The following is a 15,625-nucleotide window of genomic DNA, read 5'->3' as shown; positions in this document are numbered from 1 at the left end:
ACTCCTCGGTGAAACCCCCTAGACTCCGAACCGCGGAGAAATACACGCACTTAAGTGCAATCTGCGCCTGCGCCTGTGCCTGTGCCCGCTCCTCTTCTGCGCCTGCGCCGCGTCAGCCAATGATGGGCTCCTCGGTCGGGGGCGGGGCCACGGGTTGCGCTTTAGGATTGGACAGTGGGAGCAAACGGACGGCGCGGAAATGACGTCAAGGTGCGCAAGCGCCGGCGGCCCTGCTGCGCGGTGGCTGCCGGTTGCCGCACGCCTTCCCTTTCCTCGTCTCTCCCTTTTACCCCCGCTTCCATCCCCGCCCCCACGGCCTCTCCGCTCCCTGGCGTGACTCGGCATATAGAGCCCCGGGAGAAGACTCCGCGGTCGCTACCTCCTCTGTCCAGGCCTCGGCCTACCTGAGCCTCCCTCCTTCCTCTCCCGGGTCTTCTTCAGTTTTGAAGCCGGTGGCTTCGCGGCCGCCCTGCCGGACTTTTGAGAATGGTGGGTGTGAAGCCGGTCGGGAGTGACCCAGATTTCCAGCCGGAGCTGAGCGGCGCGGGCTCCAGACTCGCCGTGGTCAAGTTCACCATGCGAGGGTGAGTCCGGGCCCGAGCCCAGTGAGTCCCGGCTGTCTGTGCTTTTCTTTCTCTGTTTCCCGATCCCTCCTGCCTTGTGTTCTGTTCCGGAATGTCCGGCGCTGGCCGCAGCCCAAGGCCGCTGCCCGGTTAGGCCTCAGTTCCTGGGTGTGAACCCCCGTTTGTGCACCGGGGCGTCTCTGGCGGGCTCGGAGGCCTGGCCGACCGCATTCCCCAGCCCGCGAGATCCCCGCCCGCTGTTTTTCTGAGTCCTCGGAAGGGCTCTGCTTTTGGGGGTGACCCGGCTCTTTCCCTTCTTGTCTGTGGAAGTCTCCCACAGCCGCCCCTGCTTGCGCCTGTCCCCTTCTTTCCCGGGATGCAGCTGTCACTTGCATCTTAGAAACTTGCAAATTTTAATTTACTAAACGGTTTGTTTCTCTTCACCGCCTGCGTATGTGGAAAACTAGGAAGATTCAGCTTCCCAACTAATCCGCGGAGTGCTTAGACCTAAAGCTAATGCATTTTAAATTAAGTTAATGTTGGGTCAGGATGCTTTTCAATTTTCTTAACGTTTCTGTTACTTCATTGATTTGTAAGTTTGTAAGTTAGGCCACCTTGTGTAAGTTGCATCTGATCACGGAAATTATAGTAGGTATATGTATACAGTACAGGTAGACAGGTGTCCAGATATCTGACTTTGACCAAGTAGAGTCCATTTTTGACTTGATGATATAAGAGGACAGGGCACTTGAAAGATGTTATCTGGCTTTGGTAAATCTCAACATAATTCAAAGGTCGCAGAGCTGGCGGATCTTCCATGTTGGGTGTGCAGTGTGTCCCTGTATGAGAGTGATGTGCTGGAAATAGAGATTCAGAACCAAGATTTCAGCGAGCTTGTGTATTTGCTGACCTCCCCTTGTGTATGTCAGTGTCCAGTGAGAAGGATTAGAAGTCTCCTCTTGATTTACCTTGACCCTCTAGTATTATTTACACTTACACTAACTTGGAGAAGTCTACTACAAATATTACTGTTTATGCAACACATTTTGTTGTCCAGGTAACTGTATAGACATAAGGCAGTGTTTTGAGTCTTAGAGCAAAAAGTGATTCAAACCTATCGAACGTGATTCGATAAATGTTGAATATACAGATGGTGGCATTAGGATTAGATTAGGTTTAGGGGATGGAGGGATGTAGGTAGAGATGAAAACAAGTTAGGACTTACCTTCAGACTAATCTCTCATACAGAATTGGAAAGGGGGGGTACATTAGGTTTTTAAGGTTTGTCTTCCCAGTTTTGTTGATTTTATAATGACCATTCTTAATATGAGGGAATACCTATATACATTTGTTAAGTCCTAGGTGGAAGTTGGAAAAAGGAAGAGATGATTTTAACAACGAACCTCATTTTTAGTTCACTTTCCTAATTCTAGTTAGTGGGAGCGTTTATACTTCTGTGCCTCAATGATACACTCTCTTTTCCCCTTAACCATAGCAGGGGGAGAGATGAAGAGTAATACATGATTTATATGAAGTGAGAAAAGTTACTGTCATCCCACTTTAGGCCAAGAACATAGTTTTTCAAGCACCTGTTTCTCCATTTCCTTTCCATCCCTACTTGAAGCCTTATTCCTTATTCTCACCTGCCGTGCTTTGTCCTTCCTATTATTTTTACTAAAACTCTATACAGATAGTCATTCTTCTGTGTAAGAATCTTCAGCGGCTCTCCAGTATTTCAGTTGTTTTTTTAATTGTAATGAAATACATGTAACATAAATTTGCCATTTTAAAATATACAGTTCAGTGGCATTAAGTACAATCACTATACACACACACACATACATACATACATATATATATATATTTTAATCTTTTTGGCCGCGCTGCGTGGCATGTGGGATCTTAGTTCCCCAACCAGGGATCGAACCCGCGCTCCTTGCATTGGAAGCACGGAGTCTTAACCACTGGACCACCGGGGAAGTTCTAGTACATTCACAATGTTGTACTGTCATTACCCCATCCATATCCTAGAATCTTTTCATTATCTCAAACAGAAACTGTGCACCCATTAAACAGTAATTCCCATACCTTCTCTCCACTGCCCCCAGCCCCCGGTAACCTCTCTTCTAGTTTCTGTCTCCATGAATTTGCCTATTCTTGATAACTCATTTAAGTGGAATTATATAATATTTGTCCTTTTGTTTATGGCTTATTTTAGCATAATGTTTTTAAGGTTCATCCATGTTCTAGCATGTGTCAGATTTTCCTTCTTAAAGCTGAGTAATATACTGTTGTATAGGTATATATACATATACGTATGTATGTGTATATACCGCATATTGTTGATGGACATTTGGGTTGTTTCCATCTTTTGACTATTGTAAATAATACTGCTCTGAACATTGGTGTGCAAGGATCTCTGTGAGTCCCTGCTTTCAGTTCTTTTGGGTATATGTCTGTGAGTGGAATTGCTAGATTATATGGTAATTCTGTGTATAACTTTTTGAGAAACCAGCAAACTATTTGCCCACGGTGGCTGCACAAGTTTGCCTTTCCACCAGCAATGCAGGAGAGTTCCCATTTCTCTACATACCAACTTCTTTTATATTTTAGTGGACATCCTTGATGAGTGTGAAGTGGTATCTGGTGGTTTTGATTTGCATTTCCTTGATGACTGGTAATTTTTGAGCATCTTTTCTCGTGCTCGTTGGCCATTTGTCTTTGGAGAAATGTCTGTTCAAGTCCTTTGCCCATTTTGAATTGGATTGTTTGTTTTTTTGTTGTGGAGTGGTAGGAGTTCTTTATATATTTTGGGTCTTAATCCTTTTTCTGATATATCATTTGCAAATATTTTCTCCCATTGGTTGCCTTTTCAGTTTCTTGATCGTGTCGTTTGATGCACAAAAGTTTAAAAATTTTGCTGAAGTCCAATTTATCTATGGTTTTTTCTTTTGTTGTTTCTTGTGCTTTTGGTGTCGTATCCCAGAAATCATTGACAAATCCAGTGTCATGGAGATTCCTCCCTATGTTTTCATCAAAGAATTTTATAGTTTTTACTCTTAAGTTAGGTCTTTGATCTATTTTGAGTTAATTTTTATATATGGTGTTAAGTAAGTGTCCAACTTCATTTTTTTGCATGTGGATATCCAGTTTTTCCCAGCACCATTTGTTGAAAAAACTGTCTTTCACCCATTGAATGGCACCCTTCTCCAGTATTTTTTTAAGCAATTAAAATAGTTGTCACTTACGTCAAATTTGGTCTGTGTAAGGGACTTACTGGAGCACTTATTGACTTCTGCAGTCCTCAAAATAATGTTTAAAATTATCTCCATTTTACAAATGAGGAAGTTGAGTCAGAAGGAGATTAAATGACTTGTTTAAGGTCCCAGTGTTGAATGTACTCTTTGGGTTGTAAAGTGCTGTCCTGTTCTTCCCAGCCTAAGCAGAAGGGACATGCAGGTTCACCTCTGTATTGCATGGAGCCTGACATTTTTCAGTAAGTGTTGCCTTGAATAAGCTCTGCCTGCAAAATCCTTTGATGGAAGTCAGTTCAGTTCACACTCTGATATTCATTTCCCTACCTGTAAAGTGGGAATAATAACATGTAGCCTAACCATATCGTTTAGAGAATGAAATTATATATGTGCATTATATACTGTGGTAACATATTTTTGTAACTGGTATCTCCAAACCGTTACTTCTTAAATATACCCGGATACACTTAAGTGGTCATAAACAGTGCTAGTTTTGTTATCACTGATGGGTAAATGCCAAATTTAAAAGGATATGCATTTTCTTTCCTGTGAAACTCAGCAATGAGTGATTTTTATCTTGAATTCATGAGTATACCACTTTTGTAGATATGTTTACCATATATTCAGTCTTTTAAAAAATTTTTATTGGAGTGTAGTTGCTTTACAATGTTGTGTTTCTACTGTACAGCAAAGTGAATCAGCTATAGGTATACATATAGCCCCTCCTTTTTTGGATTTCCTTCCCATTTAGGTCACCACAGAGCATTGAGTAGAGTTCCTTGTGCTATACAGTAGGTTCTCTCAGTTTTCTTAAAGCAGGTCTTACTTTGTAGGTGGTTAGGTGTTATTGTTACCATCCAGTTAGAATGTCAGTGTATGTTAGGATGGTGAGATCTAACGATTATGATAGTTTGTCCCAATAATACATTGTATAATAGTATTAATTATATATTGTAAAATTGCTGTGGACTGAAGGTACTTTACCATAATACAGAGTTAGGAGGCCCAACAGTTCATAAGGACTGGGCAGATAATATTAGGGAGTGAGGTAGGTGGCTGTAAGGTAACTAGGGAATGGTGAGGCCCTAGAGAACATGTAGAGAATTTTAAAAAATATTTTTATTTAAAAAAGTATAGCAGGCACGCAAAAATGTATACAAATATTTAAGTGTAAAGTCTGATAAATTTTCGCGGTGGTCACACATGCTTAACCAACACACAGGTCAGGAATAGCAGCGTAGCACAGTCACATCCCCACCCCCTGCAACCTGCAGGCTCCTTCTCATCACTCTCGAATTTTAACACTGTAGACTAATTTCATCTGTATTTGAACTTTATAAAAATGGTATCATATAGTATGTAATCTGTCTGGATTCCTTTCAAGAGCATATAAATAGTTTTAATCTTGGCAGTTAATTTAGAAATAACAACCAAAAAAAAAGCACAGTGTAGGCCACTGTTTTGGGGGTTTTGAAATAGCAATTAAGAGTTGGGCTTTGTGATCAAATTTCAGCACTGTACTTCATTGTTCTTGTCTTTGAAATGAGGAATGGTAAAGCTTAAATGAATTTAAACATTTTAGAAGTTACCTAACATATAATCAATGCCTAATGAATGTTAGCTATTTTGTGTTACTAATAGGACCAGTTATGGTTATGCCCGTCCATTAGTAAATATAATACATCTAGAAATAACCTGTTTTAAAGTTATGCCCCGCAGAAAAATAAACTTTTAAAATACGTTTTCAGAAAGCACATACATTTTCCACACCTACACCAGCTGATTGTGTTTACATATATTACTGCTCAAGGTGGAGAACTGACTACTTTAGCAAATAGGAAAGAATAGCAAGTTCTTGAAATAAAATCTATTTATATAATGACAGTAAACACATATTTTTTTGTTTTAATTTATTTTATTGAAGTATAGTTGATTTTCAATGTTGTGTTAATTTCCACTCTACTGCAGAGTGATTCAGTTATACATAAATATACATTCTTTCTCATATTCTTTTCCATTATGGTTTATCACAGGGTATTGAATATGGTTCCCTGTGCTATACAGTAGGACCTTGTTGTTTATCCTGCAGAGTTTTTCTTAAAAGTAATTTTTGCAGAATATTTCCATGGTAGCTGTGTGGTACCAGGTGCTTGTATCAGAAGACAGGGATGAAGAATTTTCATAGTGACTTTTCTATAACTTAAAAAGTCAAAAATAGATTTCATAACCGAAAATGACATGCCTATTAACAATATCCTTCCATTTTCTCTGTCCCAGCTAGGTTTTTTAACATCTTTAGTTTGATATAAAGCCTTTATGTATTTAGGTTTTATCAATAATATCTAATTCAGCAGACTATGAAAAACTGTAAACACAAATCTTACTAAGAACCTAACGTGGTGCTTTCAAAGAAAGCTGATATTGGATTGGCTTTAAGAATTAACTGTTCTAGTTGTGATCCTGCCATTAACTAGAATGTCTGACCTTGATCAAGTGGTTCAACTTTTCTGGTCTTCACTTCTCATTTATTGAATAATTGTGTTAGGTTAGGTCAGTTTTAAAGTTTCAGTTTTGTGGGTTTGGTTCTTTACATTTTGCAGAAAGCTAGAGGGTTGTCTGCTGAGGTTTTTCTCAAAAAGCGTAAGTCAGAATCTTTCTTACATGTTGGATCTAACAGATCAGCTTTCCATCAAAAAGAAGTTCTGAGGTGGAAAAAGAACTCTTTTTTTTTTTCTTTCTTTCTTATTTAAACCTCTGGACTAGATGGTCTGGTCTCTTTTACAACAAGTTCAAAGGTCCTGAGGTTATGTACTATCTAAAGACTGCAAATCAAGGGCTGTGCAAGAGAAAAAAGTATAATCCTGAAATTTAGGCATACTTGGAGAAAAATATTTTAGAGATAGGAAAGGTCCTTAAAGAATCTAGTCGCTTCTCCTTTTATACAGAGAAATCAAATGATTTGTTCATGAGCTCAGCTAAAAATGGAAATTTAAGTTTACTTTTAAATGCTAGGGGTAAGTGAGGAAAACATCTTACTTAAAATAACAAATCAGTTCATATGAGTGATTGTAATGTGAAAGTATGCTGCTGTATATATCTATGCTTCTGTGTTCTATGATTTATTTTGATTTTTGACTAAAGTTCCAACCTATGATGGCTAACTAAAATTAAACAAAGGATCTAGATAAGGTTAAATTTTGAAAGGGAACACTTATTTTCCAGGTAGCCATTATTTTAGTACAGTCTCTTTAGCTTCAAGAGGAGTTTCTTTAACTCCAGGTAGCTCATACTTGATCGATGAGTAGAGTGATTATGTCAGTACAGTGCGGGGGTGAGGTTGGTTCATATTCTATTTTTCTTAGGTAGTGAAGAGCAGGAATAGAAATAGAACCTTTAGCAGGAAGGAGAAAAGCCCTCAGCCACAGAGGCAGGCTCTCGTTCAGGTTCCTTTTAAGAAAGTCAAAATTAATAAAATTAAACCTGCGCTCCTGAAGCCAGCTCCTGGTCCCCAGCGGGGGTCATTCTCATGTTGCGCTTGCTTCCTCCTGTCCCTACCTGGATGGCAGCCCCGTTGGCTCAGAGCTCCCTTCCATCTGGATACTCACAGCACCTGTAAGCGGGTACTTCCACTCGACTGTTTTTGTACATTTTAAATATCCTCTGAGGTGTAGCCTCTAGGTCTGAGCCACCTGCCTGTCTGTCCAGGTATTTCCTGAATACTAGTTACTATTTTTCTTAGGAATGTTTTTACAAAGTTGCATGGGTTTAAATGGTTTACCTCAATCTTATTTTTTCCATAAGCCTTCTTATTTTCGAGGGCACGCTTTTGCAGAAAGGTTTTTCAGGAATGAGAAAACCTGATACTGTGTGTATACCAGGTATATTTTGTGGTACAGCATAATACCTGTGCTTCATCCGTGACTACTGTTTAAATGCAGTTAACATTCAATTCTCTATTTGCAATTTAATATTTTATGAAAATACCTGTTTATCATATAAAAGCAAAGGATACAGAAGTATAGGTAGTTTTAAAAGTCTCCCCTAAACTCTCTTCCTTTTCTAGCCCCACTTTACAGAAGTAATTGTTTATTGTGTGACTCACCTAACTTTTCAATATATATTTATGTACATATATAACATAAATACATACATAAATACATATTTTTAACGTGGTCATAGAAAATATTTTATCCTGAGACTTAGTTTTCTTTTAAACTGTATAAATTATCCTTATCCTTTGGTGTTAATGTGTCATAATTTTTTTTAATTGAAGTACAGTTGATGTACAGTATTATATAAGTTACAAGTGTACAGTATAGTGATGCACAATTTTTAAAGGTTACACTTCATTTATAGTTATTATAAAATATTGGCTATATTCCCTGTGTTGTACCATGTATCCTTGTAACTTATTTTGTATGTCATAACTTTAAAAAATAGTTTTCTATTGATTGCCATTTAGATTATTATTATTATTATTTTTTACTATTTCAAACATCGCATTGAACTTCCTTATACATATTATTGCGAAATTGAGTAAGTGTTAAGGTAAGATTGACTTTTAGAAGTGAGATTGTTGAATCTTGGGTTGTGTTCATTTAAAATGGTAGATAATGACCAAATGGCCCTTCAAAAAGGATCTACCGATTTGTACTCCCATCCATAGTGTTTAAGACTTATTAATAACCAGAAGTATTTTGCTAAACTAAACATAGGTTTTGTTGACTGTAAATGTTTGTTCGTTTAAAATTTAGTCTCAGGGCCTATTTCAGCATTGTTAGATCCAAAAATTTACTTTCAGAAGCATCAAGTTTAATATTTAAGAAATTAAGAGTTACTCTCTTAACTTTTTGGTATGAATCCTAAGGATGGCAAAAGGTGAAAATGCTGATTAAAATGTTAAGAATGGAGAGAGAATCATAGCTTGAATTTGAACATCTTGTATTTTAGAGTTTGCTTTTCCTTTTGTTCCTATCTGCTAAAGCCAAGGTTTTTCTCATTTTTTGGAACTTTTATTGAGATATACACAGTATACAATTATAAATGTATAGTTTAGAGAGTTTGCACAAACTGCATATACATGCACGTTTAATCAGCTGGACAAATAGAACATTTCTAGCCTCTTGAAATCTCTCTCATGCCCTTATCCTGTCACTAACTCTCACAAAAGTAACCATTGTCCTGATTTATAATACCATTGATTTGTTTTGCCTGTATTTGAACTGTGCATAAGTGGAATCATATAGTGTACTTCTCAGTGTTATTTGTGAGATTCATCCATATTTTGGCATGAGGTTTTACATCAGTCATTTTCATTGTTGTATAGTGTTCCAGTATGTGAATAACTACAGTTAGTTTACTTATTCTGTTGTTGAAAGGAACGTAGGTGGTATCCAGTTTTTGGCCATTAGAAACATTGCTACTACCAATATTTTTTCAAAAACCCTAAGGCAAACATATACAGACATTTCTGTTTTATATACCCTAGAAATGGTCATAAGTAGGCATAAATCTTGCATTAGCAGATACTGCCAGTTTCTTTTCTTACCCCCTGAAGTGGTTATACCACTTTGCACTGTCACTAACAGGTCAGTTGCTCCAAGTTCTTGACAGTACTTCCTTCTCTATTGTTTTAGCTGTTTTGGTGGGAATAGTTTTATTTTTTTTAATTAAAAAATTTTTTTTAACATCTTTATTGGAGTATCATTGCTTTACAATGGTGTGTTAGTTTCTGCTTTATAACAAAGTGAATCTGTTATGCACATACATATATCCCCATATCTCCTCCCTCTTGTGTCTCCAAATTTGCATTTCCCTGGTTTCCATAGTGACCGAGGAAGTCTTTTTCTCTTTATGGACTGTTTGGATAACCTCATTTGTCCAGTTTGAGAGTACCCTTTTTTCTTTTGGATGTCAGTGTTCTTATTGATTTGTAGGGGCTTTTTTACATATTAGAGGTATAAGTCCTACGTTTGATATGTTTTACAGATATTTTTTACTAGTCTGTGGTTTGTCTTTTCATCCTCTAAATGGTATCTTGATGAACAAAAGGTCTTAACCTTAATATTTTCCAGCTTATCAAGTATAAGTTTCTGCTTTATAACAAAGTGAATCTGTTATGCACATACATATATCCCCATATCTCCTCCCTCTTGTGTCTCCAAATTTGCATTTCCCTGGTTTCCATAGTGACCGAGGAAGTCTTTTTCTCTTTATGGACTGTTTGGATAACCTCATTTGTCCAGTTTGAGAGTACCCTTTTTTCTTTTGGATGTCAGTGTTCTTATTGATTTGTAGGGGCTTTTTTACATATTAGAGGTATAAGTCCTACGTTTGATATGTTTTACAGATATTTTTTACTAGTCTGTGGTTTGTCTTTTCATCCTCTAAATGGTATCTTGATGAACAAAAGGTCTTAACCTTAATATTTTCCAGCTTATCAAGTATATCCCAACATATCAATTCTTCCCTTTTTTCTTTAGTGCTTTTTGTGTTTTAAGAAATAAATCTTTGGGGCTTCCCTGGTGGCGCAGTGGTTGCGCGTCCGCCTGCCGATGCAGGGGAACCGGGTTCGCGCCCCGGTCTGGGAGGATCCCACATGCCGCGGAGCGGCTGGGCCCGTGAGCCATGGCCGCTGAGCCTGCGCGTCCGGAGCCTGTGCTCCGCAACGGGAGAGGCCGCAGCAGAGGGAGGCCCGCATACCACAAAAAAAAAATAAAAATAAAAAAAGAAATAAATCTTTGCTTACTCCAAGGTTTTGAAAGTATCCTCTATATTTTTTTCCTAAAACTGTTGTTTTACCTTTCCCATTTAGATCTATAATCCATCTGGAATTGGTTTTTGTGTACAGTGTGAGTTAGGGGTAAAGATTCATTTTTTCCCCCCATGTGGATATCCATATTGACTCAGCACTGTTTATTGAAAAGACCATCCTTTACCCACTGTACTGCTGTGTCAACTTTTTCAGAAGTTCGGTTACTGTGTATGGGATGGGTCTGTTTTTGGACCCTCTTTTAAAATTGGTGAGTTTGTTTATCCTTTATACTCTTAATTTTATAAAGCTTTTTGGTAGTTATTAATATCTAGTAATGTAATTTCTTTAGCTTTGAACCCCGAAATGCTTGGGCTATCCTTGATATTTATTTCCCTATAAATTTTAGAATTTAAATTTGTTAATTTTTCCAAGCAAACCTTGGAATTTTACGTTGACTTTAAAGATCAAATTGAGGAGACTTGACATCTTGACAGTGTTGAGTTTTCCAATTTATAGGTATAGTATATTCCTCCATTTTTTTAGATCTTTAATTTCTTTCAGTGAGAAGAAAGCTGGAAGACAACACTGTTAGACTTAAAGACTTAATATAAATCTGTAGTCATTAAGACAGTGTGGTACTGATGCAAGTGTATCTAAATAGTATAGTGGAAAAGACGAGAAAGTCTAAAGACAGGTTGATCAGAATGTTTTTAATTCTATGGTTTAATTAACAAGATCTTTAGAGTATAAATTAGTACAATCTTTTGTGTTGTTTTACCGAGCATCTCTTACCTTTCTCACAGGTGTGGACCGTGTTTAAGGATTGCCCCAGCATTCAGTTCTATGAGTAATAAGTATCCACAGGCAGTATTCTTGGAAGTAGATGTACATCAGTGTCAGGTAAGGCAAAAGAGTCCTTTAAAAAATGTCTTTTTATTTACAAATTGATTTGAAATTCAACAGTAATTTCATCCTTTATCTCTTTATGCACTAAGTACTTATTTTTTTGAAGGTAGGATAATATTATGTTAACGTCATTATTACAAATGTTGTTATGGCTGCATTAGTTAAGAAGGGTAGTCCAATATTAATTGCTTCTGGGTTTGCTAATAATATTTTTCTGGTACAAAACTAATATTATGTTGTTAAACTTAATAGGTCACCTGGCAGTTCTGTGTTTTACATTTCTTTGTTTATTTTTTTGTAAATCTAAAATTATATCTTATACTATAGACACATTGGTTGATTAGAAAGCCATGGCAGAGAATTCTTGGATATAGTTTTTTTTGAATTGATCAGTTTATAACCCTAGCTCCAAAGCTGCATACTCAGCAGAAAGTTTAAAATGTTGGTTACTGTTGATTGAGCCACAGTGTTGTAGGTAGATTGCCCTGGTTACTTAGTCAGCATGGCTGCGTGACAGTTCTGCATTTGCATATGTAGAAGTATGGAGGAGTTGTTAGAGAAAAAAAATTTTTGAAGGCTTCTTCCAACACTAAAAATGTAGTCTTTTGACTAAATAACAGCTCTGTAACTTTTTTTTTTTTTCCAGTGAAGCTTTTGTCTTTGATACATTTCTGGGTTGGAAAAAAATCTTAGAATGTTATATAGCTTGCAGATAAGTATTTTGGGGATTTGGTGCAAACTCTATGTTACACGTTTATTGCTTAGTACTTATATCACATACTTCTGGACAGCAGCCCTGGCCTTATTTTAAGTATTCACTGTCTCTGATCTGGAAGTGCTGTATTCTGGAGCTGTGTGGTCCTGTACAGTAACCACATGTGGTTGGGTACTGAGTACTTGAAGTGTGGCAAGTCCAAACTGAGATGTGCTGTAAAATACACATAGGATTTTGAAGGCTTAGTATGAAAGAAAATACTTAAAGTATGTCATTAACTTTTTACATTGACTGTTGAATTGCGTATTTGGATTTACTAAAATAAATTGTTAAAATGGATTTCAGTTGTTTCTCTTTACTTTTTTCTTGTGGATACTAGAAAATTTAAAATTACATGTGTAACTCACATTTGTATCTTGTATTATATTTCTTTTGGACAGCACTGTTCTAAAAGGTCAATCTTTTTTTTTTTTATGAGGCTTAGAGAAGACATCTCTGTAAACTTTATGCTTTTTTTTAAGAAACAATATAGCAGTACCTCTTCCTAGTGTTTGAATATGCAAGGTGACATACTTATTTTACTATTTTCTTTACACTTCTCATGAAGAGTTTAATGAGTTTAATGAATCAGTGACTAATTAATTTTCATTTGGTAGCTAGTCTTATGATCTCGTGGAGTTGGAGCAGAATTTAAAAAGATACCCGTTGCAGTGGTTTTTTTTGTTTGTTTCTTTGGTTTTTATTTTTTTTGCCGTACGCGGGCCTCTCACTGTTGCGGCCTCTCCCGTTGCGGAGCACAGGCTCTGGACACGCAGGCTCAGTGGCCGTGGCTCGCGGGCCTAGCCACTCCGTGGCATGTGGGATCTTCCCGGACCGGGGCACAAACCCGTGTCTCCTGCATCGGCAGGCGGACTCTCAACCACTGTGCCATCAGGGAAGCCCAGTTGCAGTGTTTTTGATGGAAGACCAGAAGTCATTTCTTTAAAAGTAGAACTAGATGAGGATTGCAGTGCAAAGGGTGTTACCTCCTTTTCACGGACAAATGGGCTACTGTGTTTTCAGATGTGTACTTTTTCCTAGTAGCAGTGGTTTGTGTTGGCATATCTCAATACACTTCTGGGGTTCTCCATTTGAGAAACAGTCTGCACTTATGAGAGAACTGTCTGGTGTTGTAAAGTGCAATTTCTGTGTTAGAAGCTGATTGTTCTATTGGATGAAGCACTTAACACTAAAACAAAAATGCCGGGCTATTCTTCGTTGCGAACATAAGGGTAATATAGTGGTGCCCCTTAAGAATAGGCCTGTTTTTTCTTAAGTAACAATTAAGAGTAAGTTATTTTACATGTTTTTAGTTCATGCTTGTGATATTTAACTTCCATAGAGATGTAGAGTGAATATTCAGAGTGGTTTAAGATTAGTTTTAATTCATAATGCTATCTAACTTGACAATTCTAGGGAACAGCTGCCACCAACAATATATCAGCAACACCTACATTTCTGTTTTTTCGAAACAAAGTGAGAATTGATCAATATCAAGGAGCAGATGCTGTGGGACTAGAGGAAAAGATCAAGCAGCACTTGGAAAACGACCCTGGAAGCAACGAGGACACAGATATTCCAAAAGGCTATGTATGTAGAATTAAAAGTGAAATCATGATATGTCTTGCATTTGTCATTATTTGGTTGAAGTGAAGTTCACTGTTTTCATGTTTTGTCTTTTGCTAGTTAAGAATACTTTCAGTTAAGAACTTTAAAAGTAAATTTAATAGCTGACTATTGGATTTTGTCTATGCTGTGTGTATTATAACCTTAAGCCCCCATCATAAACTATTTTTCCAAAGTTTCTCCTCCTAATTTTCTTTGCCACTTGTTTTTTAATCTGCTTTCTGAACTATTTTAATGGCCATTAAAAAAATAAATTTATTTATTTATTTATTTTTATTTAATTTTACTTTTGGCTACGTTGGGTCTTCGTTGCTGCGCGGGCTTTCTCTAGTTGCGGTGAGTGGGGGCTCCTCTTCGTTGCGGTGCACGGGCTTCTCATTACAGTGGCTTCTCTTGTTGCAGAGCAGGGACTCTAGGTGCGCGGGCTTCAGTAGTTGTGGCACGTGGGCTCAGTAGTTGTGGCTCACAGGCTCTAGAGCGCAGGCTCAAGAGTTGTGGCGCACGGGCTTGGTTGCTCCGCGGCATGTGGGATCTTCCCGGAGCAGGGCTCAAACCCGTGTCCCCTGCATTGGCAGGCGGATTCTTAACCACTGTGCCACCAGGGAAGTCCCAATAGCCATTTTTAAACATTTGCTTTTTACTTTTTTTCCCTCCCAAAGTGAAAAAATTTTCATTGGAAAAATTTTTCACTTTTTGACAATTGTGTAAAATGACATGTAAATTTTAGTGTGTGACCGTTACATACTGAACTCCCCTTTCTGCTGGTTTCTAAAGTTTTCTCTCTCTTTTTAAATGTATCTATTTAAAAACCCTAGTTATTGGTTTTGTTTTAGAACCAAATGTGACTTTAGTATTGGATATGTTTTTCAAAGTTTTAAGAGTTATTATTCTAAATAATAACTTGAAGACTTAAAAACGTCAGTTTTTGAAAACTAATATGAATAGTCATAATTTGTGTCTGTCATATGAGAGCTATTCAGGAAGGAAGTAAAATTCAGAAGTAGCACTTCAAGGTAGCTGACTTGTTTATGCAAATTGGTAAAACCTGCATACCAAAATAATGTTTATATATATATTTTTAAATTTTGCTTGTTATAAAGTTATTGCGTTGGCAGATTTAAAATGAATTTTTTCTTTAAAAAAGTGTTACCTCAAGTTAAAGCTAGTACATGAAAGCATGTGTACCAAGTACATTAAAAAATTATTTATTTATTTATTTGGCTGCGTCAGGTCTTAGTTGCGGCATGCGGAATCTTTCGTCGCAGTGCACTGTCTCTTCGTTGTGGTGTGAGGGCTTCTCTCTAGTTGTGGCGCGTGGGCTCTAGAACGTGTGGGCTCAGAAGTTGCAGCATGTGGGCTCTAGCTGTGGTACGCAGGCTCTAGAGTGCACAGGCTCAGTAGTTGCAGCACATGAGTTCTCTAGTTGTGGTGCATGGGCTCTAGAGCTTGCGGGCTCAGTGGTTGTGGTGTGCGGGCTTAGTTGCCCCACGGCATGTGGGATCTTAGTTCCCTGACCAGGGATCAAACCTGTGTCCCTTGCATTGGAAGGAGGATTCTTAACTATTGGACCACCAGGGAAGTCCACCAAGTACATTAAAACAGGCCTGCCATGGAGCTACCAGTCATTATGTAAGGCCCTTAAATTCATGTTGAATAAGGAGAACCTGTAGTCAGGTATATATGAGAGATTCTTTTTGTGTGTATGGGTGGAGGGGGAGTTGTGTCTTCAGAAAGTGTCTTTAACATGTGGTAGTGGCATTAATTACTT

At 37.8% G+C, this 15,625-nt stretch overlaps 1 protein-coding gene across 3 annotated transcripts in view; it reads left to right on the top strand.

The window, feature by feature from the left end:
- The first annotated feature begins 205 nt into the window (after nt 1–205).
- The window catches only part of TXNL1 (thioredoxin like 1), a 32,104-nt gene continuing 16,684 nt past the window's right edge, over nt 206–15,625 (top strand). Inside the window, exons 1-3 of one of the 3 annotated variants that reach the window (XM_007116356.3) lie at nt 206–584; nt 11,375–11,471; nt 13,648–13,821. In XM_007116356.3, the coding sequence (XP_007116418.1) occupies nt 487–584; nt 11,375–11,471; nt 13,648–13,821 (369 nt within the window). In that variant the 5' untranslated portion in view covers nt 206–486. The remainder of the gene's footprint in view (nt 585–11,374; nt 11,472–13,647; nt 13,822–15,625) is intronic. The other 2 variants (XM_028480269.1, XM_028480270.2) reach the window with 2 other exon arrangements.

This window comes from Physeter macrocephalus, chromosome 19 (assembly GCF_002837175.3).
Source record: "Physeter macrocephalus isolate SW-GA chromosome 19, ASM283717v5, whole genome shotgun sequence".
NCBI lineage: Eukaryota > Metazoa > Chordata > Mammalia > Artiodactyla > Physeteridae > Physeter > Physeter macrocephalus.
The sequence above is the reverse complement of the archived record's forward strand: the minus strand, read 5'-3'. Positions and strand labels throughout refer to the sequence as shown.